This window comes from Rosa rugosa, chromosome 2 (genome assembly GCF_958449725.1).
Source record: "Rosa rugosa chromosome 2, drRosRugo1.1, whole genome shotgun sequence".
Classification (NCBI taxonomy): domain Eukaryota; kingdom Viridiplantae; phylum Streptophyta; class Magnoliopsida; order Rosales; family Rosaceae; genus Rosa; species Rosa rugosa.
In genome coordinates this window covers 8621088-8632208 of record NC_084821.1, presented here as the reverse complement: position 1 = coordinate 8632208, position 11121 = coordinate 8621088, and the positions used below count along the sequence as shown (strand labels likewise).

At 42.2% G+C, this 11121-nt stretch overlaps 1 protein-coding gene and 1 long non-coding RNA gene across 2 annotated transcripts in view; both read right to left on the bottom strand.

Annotated features, from left to right (window-relative positions):
• Positions 1–1235: 1235 nt before the first annotated feature.
• LOC133731780 (uncharacterized) overlaps positions 1236–11121 on the bottom strand; it is a 51843-nt gene continuing 41957 nt past the window's right edge. Inside the window, exons 6-7 of the long non-coding RNA XR_009856813.1 lie at positions 1657–1777; positions 1236–1536 (exon numbers count right to left, since the gene is read on the bottom strand). This is a non-coding gene — a long non-coding RNA (uncharacterized LOC133731780). The remainder of the gene's footprint in view (positions 1537–1656; positions 1778–11121) is intronic.
• Positions 3584–11036, bottom strand: LOC133731778 (putative pentatricopeptide repeat-containing protein At1g12700, mitochondrial). Its single transcript, XM_062159186.1, has 2 exons — positions 9239–11036; positions 3584–4036 (listed from the first exon to the last, which is right to left on the bottom strand). Exons 1-2 carry the CDS (start codon positions 10940–10942, stop codon positions 3857–3859), a joined length of 1884 nt encoding a protein of 627 aa, XP_062015170.1. The 5' UTR covers positions 10943–11036; the 3' UTR covers positions 3584–3856.

Below are 11121 nucleotides of genomic sequence, written 5' to 3'. Positions count from 1 at the left end.
GCCGCCATTTCCTCCTCGTCCTCCATTTCCTCCGCTTGATCTGGAACAATATATTGGTGGCTGTGATGGGTTGAAACCTCTGCCCTCTTCTTTTTTCTTACTCAGATGGGTTGCTTTTGATTTGATTGTGTCTGTCTTTTTCTCTCTTCCTGATTTGGTGTGTGTGTATGATTCTAACTATTTTGTTGAGCTTGAAGAGGAAGTGAGAGGGCTTTCATATTGAAGAAGAAGACTGCAACATCATTTGGAGAGTCTCCAGTAAATGTTGGAAGACAAAACATGCCAGGATTAATATAAATGGGATTTTGGGCGATGATGGTGGGCAAGTTCATGGAAAATTCGATGTGGGCGATGGTGGGCAATTTCTACATCAAGAAATTGTTGTCAAAGATGAGATTTTGGGCGACGGAGGTGGGTTAGTTTGCGTGGTGGTGTGGCGGAGAAATTGGGTCTGAAGAAGATGGGTGCGAGCTACGAGCCATCTAGCTGTGCCCTCTATTTTGAGAGACAGAGAGAGAGAGAGATGGGTGCCCAGAATAAGAGAGGAGAGATAGCTGGGTGCTCAAAGTAAAAAATGTGAAGAGACCGTTTTATCCCTTGAAATACGACAGCTGGCACGAGACTAACGGCGTCATTGACGTTGTGTATGTATACTGGGTCGATTTTGAAACCTCATGTACCAAAGTTTATATTTTGAAACTTGATGTACTGAAATGCATAGTGGCCTTAAGTTGATGTACCCTTCTCAAAATTTTCCCGCAAAGGAATTGGCCTCGGATGACCTAAAGAGTCGTAGCAAAGGAACCAAGCGTGTGAGGAGTTAGAGTTTTCTATTGTCAGGAAGGAAAAAACCAGCGCGAGTGTGGCTGAAGACAAATAAACACTGCAATTTACCTCAGCCTAAGCAGTCTTCATCCTTGTTCAGCAAGCATGGCTAGCTAGATTCAGTACCCGGAAGCCCAGCTACCTTTCCTATTCGGAGAACACAACTTCTCCCATCCCAGAATTTCCAATGATTTTTGTCCATCATACATCTCTTCCACCTAAATATCGCAGACAACTACATGTTGCATTTCGTACAAAGAAGTGTGAAGTTCGAAACAATTCGCCACATTTCTTTGATCAAAATTTCCTTACAGGTGTTACTAAGCATCTTCTCTCCAATTACCTACTTTCTTTCAGATTTTCTTCTTTTAACAACTGAAAAATTTGAACTTAGGCCTTCATAACTTCATTGCTTCTTTTAATGGTTCAATTTCTACTAAATACTCAAAATTCAGAAACAGTCCATGATTTTTTAACAACCATTAGGATAGAACACAGATGACATCTTAAAGGCTTCAAGGTCTTCAATGACCTGCACAGAATCCCGTTGCGATTCTGCAGCTTCTTTCAAGTCAGTTTTGCAACCCCAAACACAAATGGCAAGTCTCCGACATTGGGAGATGATTGTTGCAAGTCTTGTAAAAGTTGACAACATCCTCCTGTAGACTGCTGAGCACTTCTATCAACCTCTTTGCATAGTCAAATGTATACCTGTAGAAGATCAGCATTTATTAGACACAGAGTTGAAGCACAAGCATTAAAGTAGTACTTCTTGCTGGTCTTAGACTCTAGACCAAGCACAGTACCAGGCAGAGAGGATATACACAGTACCTTTTACCCGGATAATCTGATTCCAATCGATTGGTTCAATTATAAAGAATGAATTTTTTGCCAATAGCTTTGCCATTAATCCACCTCTGTAATTCTCAAAGGAATCATCATCCAGTCCTTGCTACAAATGGCAACGTACAGCTTTCAATAAAAGATATCCAATGCAGAAACAATAATCATGACATATTATTGTGAGAATGCACAAGTAAGAAAACAAAACTACTTAATCCATAGAAGTAGAACTCGACAAGATCAGATCCAAAATAATTGTGCCAAAAAATAGAAATGCCTTGTATATCTTGCATTATGGAACCTCAAATTGCAAAACCATAGGATTATCATCTTGGTTAAAAAAGAAGAAGAATAATTGGTAGAGCATAAGAATTACAATGCTTATGAAATGTTGATTCAAAAATTTGATAAAAAAACCTTAACTAGTATTAAGCCTATCATTATCATATTATTGTTGCTATCTAGCTATTAACGCATTACTCACTAGCAGTATTTGAAAGGAACCTCGAATGCTTACCAATATGTCTTCCAGACCATTCATAAAGTTGTCAACTCTCCGCTGCAAGTAGATTGGGTTGGTACTCCGACGACTGAACTATGAAATCAAAGCCAAAAACACCGAATATCACCTTCCAGTCACACTGAACATATCCCAGCTGCTCCTTCGTCCTATTTCCAGAAATACATGAACAATTTTAAGAGTATAAGTCTCAATATACATCATCCACCCCCTAAAAGACTATATTATCAAACTCAGGTTTTCTGGCAAGTCAGTATTTAAGTAACAATTTCAGCTTCTAAAAAATTACCTTAGTTGATCGTAAAATGGTTCGTCTATAATTTCATCAAAAAGATCTATTAATGCTCTCAATCTGATGGACTCAAATTCCCACTGCCCGCTCAATTTGAAAATATAGCAACAACGTGAAATAAAAAAGAAAGGAAATCCACATATAAGACAAAGAATGTACACTTATATATGGACGCACAAAAAAGAAACTAATCCCTTTTTATTACCTCAAGAACAGAGTTGGTTTCAGTCTTATTCTTCACACTGACATCTCTAATGAGGTTAGCCTCAGGAGAAGAGCACGTGTACTCGATGCAAGCATACCTCATTTTCAACCGGAAACTTTGTACTCCCCATGAAGAGCATATGTTCTGCAAAACATTTAAACATTTAATTTTAGTAATGTCTGCGTAACAACATTTAGTCACCTACAAAGAACGGTATGCGCATGTGTGCCACAAACCAAGAAAGTGTGCAAGCCCCTGTGCTTCCATGGGTCAGAAAGTTGCCTATTCCAACGCACATTGCTGCTGCTCTGCAAAGACAATCAAACATGCATCGTTATATATCCAAAATAATCAATGCATGTAGCCAAGTTGAGTTGATAATCTAATCAAATTCTGCCTATTGAATTGTCATAGTGGAACCTCTTGATGATGGGACAAACTAATACAATTTTGTCCTACCAGATAAGCTATTTTCATCAATTTAATGCTGGTTTTATTAACTTACCCCAACTGGGTTTTCAAAACAGAAACCAAAATTTGCAAAAACAACCCAAAAATTTGACCCTTTAAACACATATAACCAACTTTTTTGATGTTCTTCGAAACACAACTCCTCAGAGGGTGCTGTTTCATCATTACACAAAAGGTACATGTCTAAACAGAAATCTTTCCTTTATGTGATAACTCAGGGGTAAATATCTCTAAGGATTCCAACTTTGCCTACAAAAGAACTTCAAAACCCAGATGGGAATGGCAGAGTTTCAGTCTAGATGATCACTAACCATCTTGGTCTAAAAAGCACCACCCTTTTCCTTATTTGGGCTATTTTTTTTTAATATCAAATATAGATATGAGCATTGCAGGTATTGAAATTTATATCATAGTGGATCAACCTTCTTAGTCTCAGAGGCACCATCTCCACCTTTAGCTGCTGCTTAATCTTCTTCACTGGATTCAAGACTCTTATTCCCACTTATACCCTTGTGGATATATCTCAGGGTCCTGAATGAGCAATGCAGTGAGGCCATTCTCAAGCTTGATTAATCTGTACAGTTTCTTATCATTTGGAGACTTTATTACAATATCGTCCAAGGAGAAAGTGGACCGACCCATCAGACCCTAAAGACCAGGGTTTTGGGTTAACTAGTCTCACAGATATTAAAGCCTAACTTCAGACTGAATCTTTAAGCAATGCTAATAAACCAGGATCTACTGTATCCTTCGACAATAAATCAACAATCAATTCCATAGTTGATGCATCTGCAGAGAAACCCCCCCTCTCAAGCATTTCTTGAATAAGTCTCGTGGCCCTTGATCTCTCCTTGTTATTGATAAAACCTCGGATAATGGTTGAAAGAAGGAGAAATCAATAGACTGAAGTGATAATCTCATTTACACAGAAACGTATCTTTTATACAGGGATGATTACAATCAGTTCCTACAAGTCAGGAACCTGTTTTCTACCTAGATTACATAGAAGGAAAGATACAGCTATTGTACAACTCGATCTGTATAACAATCTGCATTAATACTGAAGATACGACAGATTAATTTCCTTACACTCCCCCTCAAGTTGGAGAGTGGATGTCTTGCACTCCCAACTTGCGAATCATAGGAACAAAGATATCTTTCCCCAAAGGTTTAGTAAGAACATCGGCAAGCTGATAAGCAGAATTTACATACCTCGTGGCCACAGTACCATCTAGAATTTTGTCTCTAATGTAGTGGTAATCCATCTCGATGTGCCTAGTTCGCTCATGAAATACGGGGTTGGCTGCAATGTGTAGTGCAGCCTTGTTATCACAGAACAGCAGGGCTGGTTCACGGAGAGACAGGCCGAGATCTCTAAGCAGATAGCGCAACCAAGTCAGCTCGCAACATGTTCCTGTCATAGCACGATATTCCGCCTCTGCTGAAGACAAAGAAACTGTCTTTTGGCGTTTTGACCTCCAAGAAATTAAAGAAGGTCCAAGAAAGACAAAGTATCCGGTGGTAGATCTTCTAGTGACAGGGCATCCCGCCCAATCAGAGTCACAATAAGCTCTCAACTTCAGATCATTGATGGAAGAGAAAAACAAACCTTGTCCAGGAGCGCCTTTTAGATAACGTACCACTCTCAATGCTGCTTCCCAATGCATTTTCCTTGGTTGGCTCATGAATCTGCTAAGGACATGGACTGCATAGGTAATGTCAGGGCGTGAGACAGTGAGATATATAAGCCTGCCAATTAATCTTCTGTACTTTCCGGGTTCTTTGAGCAAATCACTACGATCAGATAATTTTAAACCTTTTTCCATGGGAGTATCCGCAGGTGCGGCTCCTAGTAACCCTGTGTCTTCAATAATCTCTAGAGCATATTTACGTTGACATATAAAGATCCCATGTTTGGAAGTCGAAACTTCAATACCAAGGAAATACTTTAGGTCTCCAAGATCTTTGAGACGAAATTGACTATGTAAGAAAGCTTTAAGTGCAGCAATAGTCTTCAAATCATTCCCGGTAATCAATATGTCATCAACGTAAATCAAAAGTGCAGTAAATGAATTCCCATGTTTTCTAGTGAACAATGAATAATCAGCTTTAGATTGGACGTACCCGGCTGACCGTACAGCATCAGAAAACTTCTCAAACCACTGCCGTGAAGCCTGCTTCAAACCATATAAGGATTTGTGTAATCGGCATACCAGATTCTCCTCCCCCTGTCGCCGAAGACCCGGCGGAGGAGACATGTAAATTTCTTCGGACAAATCTCCATGAAGGAACGCATTGTTCACATCCAATTGATGCAGTGACCAACCACGAGCTGCAGCCAAAGCCAACAAACACCGAACAGTAATGATTTTGGCAGTAGGGGAAAATGTTTCCTGATAATCAACCCCTTCCAACTGAGTAAAACCCTTAGCAACCAGGCGGGCTTTATACCGTTCTACAGAACCATCGGCCTTGTGTTTCACCTTATAAACCCAACGACAGCCAATGGGAACCTTACCAGCCGGAAGAGAAGTGAGGGTCCAAGTTCTGTTAGCTTGAAGAGCCTGTAATTCAGAAAGCATAGCGGCCTGCCATTCAGGATGGACTGCAGCCTCAGAATAGGTGCGTGGCTCAGTAACGGAGCAGAGGGAGGCCGTGAAGGCTTGGTGCTGTGGCAGATATCGATGATACGAAACATAATGAGCCAAGGGGTAGCGAGTACCTTTGATTGGACCAGGCAGCAAAGAGGACGATTGGTCGGAAGGAACAGTGGTGGAGACATGGTAGGTGAGGCGGTCCGGTGGACGGGTTGGACGACCGGAGCGACGGAGAAGAGCCGGTTCGGGATTGGGAGCAGGGTCGGGGTCAGCAGCGGAGGTGGAAGTGGGCACAGCAGCAGCCGGAAGAGGCGGTGGGGAAGGAGGAGAGAGCGACTCAAGAGGAGGGAGCGGCGCCGGAGAGGGAGAAGGAACAGAGGGCGGAGCGGGAAGAAAGGCATCGCCGACCGGCGGAGGGGGCAGCGAAGGACGGTGGGAGTAGGTACGAAGAGGCGGCGGCAATGGAGGTGGTGGTGGTGGCGAAGAGGACAAGAGGGGAGACGAAGGAGACGAGGTGGAAGAGAGATCGCGATCTGGAGAAGGAGACGAAGAGGACGTGGGGAGAGAGAAAGAAAAGTCAACGTCTGAGGCAGAAAGAGAGGGGTTAGGAAGCAAGGGAATTGGGCCTGGGTGGTGACCCAAGGACGAGACAACAGGACCGGGCTGAGAGGAATAAGGAAAGAGGTGTTCATGAAATTTGACGTCGCGACTAGTAAAGATCTTCTTGCGGGCTAAGTCAAACAATTTGTAGGCCTTTTGACCGATGGGATATCCGATGAAAACAGACCGAATGGCACGTTGATCGAATTTATGAGAGGGGTGAACGTTGGTAGCATAGGCTAAACAGCCAAAAACACGGAGATGGGAGAAGGAAGGAGGTGTGGAATAAAGGAGTTCGAAAGGTGTTTTGAAGTTGAGGATGGGAGAAGGTAAACGGTTGATGATGTGGACTGCGGTAAGGGCACACTCCCCCCAAAATTGAGAAGGGAGATGGGCTTGAAACTTGAGTGCACGAGCCACTTGAAGGATGTGTCGGTGTTTGCGTTCCACAACCCCATTTTGTTGGGGCGTGTAAACGCAAGAATGTTGGAAAACGACACCTTGATCATTAAAAAAGGAGCGAAGGGAGAGGAATTCACTACCGTTATCACTACGGAAAGTTTTAATACGAGAATCAAATTGAGTGATAGCATAGCTAAAAAATTGTTTGATGAGTGATTGGACTTCATCTTTAAGCCGCATTAAAAATATCCAAGTAAAACGTGTATAGTCATCAACAATGGTAAGAAAATAATGAGCACCAGAAAGGGAAGGGAATCGATATCGACCCCAAATATCACAATGAATGATTTCAAATGGTTTGATAGACGAAATGGTACTAGTAGGAAAAGGTAAGCGACTCTGCTTAGCCAAAGGACATATGTGGCAAGCATTATTAGACGGAATGGAAACATGCAAAAAATTCTTAGCAATAAAACCTAAACAAGTGGATGACACATGCCCTAAGCGGTTGTGCCATAGATCGGTGGAGGTGACGGTAAGATGACAAGTAGGGCGTGTGGTGGAAAAAGATGGACTGGTCTTGGACTTCTCCGTCGCTAAGGCCATCAAATAATATAATCCGTTGCGTTGTTCACCCAAACCAATCATCCTCTTCGTAGCCAGATCCTGCAAAATACACCAATATGGGAAGAAAGTCACTGAACAGTTTAATCCTCTCGTCAAGCGACTAACCGATAATAAATCGACTTTAAATTTTGGCACAAACAACACATCACGAAGATAAAACATGGTACTCAGAGGTATTGATCCTTTTGCAATAATGTCAACTTTATCCCCGCTAGGCAATAGAACAGGTGGTAAGGAGCAGTAATTATTTTTGTGAAATAATTGCGTAGAGGAAGTAATATGATCGGTCGCACCGCTGTCAATGATCCAATTGCGGGAAACGACCTTAGACAAACCTGGTTTTGTAACGGCATTGGCTGTAGGACTTGAGCTTGCATTTGAATTGGGCTTCGAAGTTGGATTATTGAGAGCAGCCATAAATTGTTGAAACTGGGCTTCAGTAAGTGTCACTGTGGGCCCATTAGCATCGCCAACTGCATCACCAACCTGATTGACGGAAGGCACTGCTGGTCTAGAGTGCTTTGAAAAACCGGTGCCCTGTTTGGCTTTAGGGTGACCTGGGGGATACCCAATCAATTGATAACAAGTCTGCACCCAATGACCCGGATCGCCACAGTAAGTACAATGCGGTCTCCCCTTGCCGGAGCCTTGACGTCGTTCAGTGTCAACACGGCGTACTTCCTGAGATGCAAAATTGCGGTCTTGACGCTGGTTTTGTCGGTCAAATCTCTCAAAACGTCCTCCTCTTCCTGAATTGGGATTGGGTCTCCCTGAATTGTGCACGGCCATGGCTGCGCTTGAAGATGAATCTGCAATAGGATGAGAAGCACAAAGAGAACGTTGCTTCTCATCTTGGGCGACTGCTGCATATGCTTTACGAACTGTTGGCAAATGAATCATTAGAAGAATTTGTCCGCGAACAGAACTGTAAGTATCATTCAAACCCATTAGAAACTGCATGAGTCTTTGTTGTTCTGCCTGTGGTCCACGAGATATCTCTGAATAGGTAGCTAATTCATCCCATAGGCCCTTCAATTTTGTATAGTAGGCTGAGACTGACAGCTGCTCTTGTCGGAGACAAGCGATTTCTCGCTGAATCTCAAAAATTCGTGGTGCGTTGCCTTGAGAGAATCGTTCACGAAGATCTTCCCATACTTCGTGAGCGGTAGGATAGTAGATGACGCTGTCGGTGATTTCTGAATCAATGGTGTTGATGATCCATGAATGAACCATATCATTACAACGCGACCAAGTCGCATAGCCTTCTGGGTCTGTCTCTTCTGAGGGAGCTTTTATTGTGCCGTTCACAAAACCAAGTTTGTTCTTAGAATTCAGAGCTAGGGTCATAGCCCTTTTCCACCCCGCATAATTGTCTCCATTCAGGGGTTTAGAGACTAGGACTAGACCTGGATGATCTGAATGATGTGTGAAAAAGGGATTAGAGAGGTCAGATTTTGACATCTCAGATGTAGGAGGATTGGAGGAATCGGCTTTTGATTTGCCGTGATCTTTGAGTGGTGGTGAGAGGACATCATCGTTGCCCATGTTGGCTGGAACGATGAGGGAATGAAGGTTAGGCTACACAAGATGTTAGAGTGCAGCAGATGAGAAGAGTCAGGATCTAGTCCTGCTCTGATACCATGAAAGAAGGAGAAATCAATAGACTGAAGTGATAATCTCATTTACACAGAAACGTATCTTTTATACAGGGATGATTACAATCAGTTCCTACAAGTCAGGAACCTGTTTTCTACCTAGATTACATAGAAGGAAAGATACAGCTATTGTACAACTCGATCTGTATAACAATCTGCATTAATACTGAAGATACGACAGATTAATTTCCTTACAATGGTGTTATAGGTGCAACCATTTGGAGAACATCCTTTCCCTCCCATTTCTGTCAGCAACTTTTCTGCTTCAATTATTAAGCCATGACAACAAAGTCCATGAATCATTATATTGTATGTCCGCACATTAGGCTGAAGTCCTTTTGATGATACACCACAGAAGAGATCTTTTGCAGACTGAATTTCTCCAGCTTTGCACAAACCTTCAACAATAATATTGTAAATTACAATATTGAGTACCAGTTTTCTAGCTTCCAGCTCTCTGAGAAATTCTACTGCTGTAGAAAGTTGCTGGTTGTTAGATAGGCCATCAAGTATCACAGCATAAGTTTCAACATCTGGAAGCAGGCCACAACCTTGCATCTGAGAGAACAGCTTTTCTGCTTCTTGCATTCTCCCCGTTTTGCAAAAACCATCAATAAGAGTGTTATAAGTAACGGTATTGGGAAGTAGTTCCGTACGACGAATTTCCTTGAAAATCTTGTAAGCCTTATCAACATTTTTACCCTTGCAATATCCATTAATTAATATGTTATAACTCTGAACATTAACCATGGAGGCCTTGCTTATCATAAGATCAAAAACTTCTCTTGCCTCGTCCATTTCTCCCCGCAAACAGTAACCGTCCATAAGTGAGTTGTATGTAATCGCATCAGGCTCAATATGTCTTTGAATCATCATGTCAACCACACTTTTGGCTTCCACGACCATCCCCTCCTTACAAAGAGCATCAACCAAGATATTGAAGGTGTGTACATTTGGAAAGATACCTTTACTCACCATTTCATTCAACAACGTCGTAGCTTGTTTCCACTGGCCTGTATTGCAAACTCCTTGAATCAAAGAGTTGTAGGTAACAACGGTTGGAGCCATACCTCTACTAATCATTTCTGAGAAGAGGTTGAATGCTTCATCAATTTGCCTATCCTTGAAAAGGCTGCCAATGATGGTGTTATAGGAAACTATGTTAGGCTCGCATCCTCTTTCTTCCATCTTCCTCAGTAATTGAATAGCCGCACTGTTGTTTCCCATCTTGCAAAAGCCCTTTATTAGTGTGCTGAAAGTAAACACATCCGGCTTACAATGACCTCCGTCCAGCATTTTGGTGAAAATTCGTGCAGCCTCAGCCACTTGATTGTCGAGAACGAAGCCGTGGATGAGAGTGTTGAAGGTTGCGGCTGTTGGTTGAAGACCCAATTTGAAGAATTTACCCAAGACAGATAAGCTAAACCCCATTTGATTCAAATGACAATAGCAATTAATGAGAATGTTTAGAGTGTAGTGATTAGGAGCAATTCGACACTGCAGCATCTGTCTATTCAAACAGATTACTGCAGAATAGTGTTTCAATTTGACAAGTTGAGTCAAGATTTGATTGAAAGGGATAACAGAAGAAGGCAGAGGACGGGAGTGAAGCATTTCATGGAACACCTTCAAGGCATCCTCAACATTACTCACAATATTGGGTCGATTCCCTAGATGGGTTTGTCTCGATGTAATTGGGTATGAGGAGGATTGAGAATGAAACAAAGCCATGAAATTGGTTGAGGGTGGGTGAGGGTGGGATTCTATAGATTTGGTTGGCTTTGATTGAGAATGAAATAGAGCAGCAGCAGCAACAACAAGAGGAGTAGAGTGAAGAAATGGCATACCTCTGCCGCAATAAGAATTGGAAGAAGGAGAACACGCTTTCCCCATCATTTTCAGCATCTCGAGTTTCGAATGGGTATGTGTTTTCTTGAGAAAGCTCGAGTCTTGGGAGTCTCTAATCTAGGACACTTTGATTCCAGAATAAAAGGTTCTTGCTTTGCTAGTTGCCTTCTTTGATGCTCCTGTACTATCCTTTAATTTTTACTTGGCGTAAGTCAATTCGTACCCCCACTCAGTTG

Excerpts from the sequence above, each read along its gene's own strand:
- LOC133731778 (XM_062159186.1), bottom strand. The coding sequence starts at position 10,942 with ATGCTGAAAATGATGGGGAAAGCGTGTTCTCCTTCTTCCAATTCTTAT. Across the intron at positions 4,037-9,238 it reads CAAATGGTTGCACCTATAAC|ACCATTATCCGAGGTTTTAT; the intron begins ACCATTGTAAGG and ends CTCCTTCTTTCA.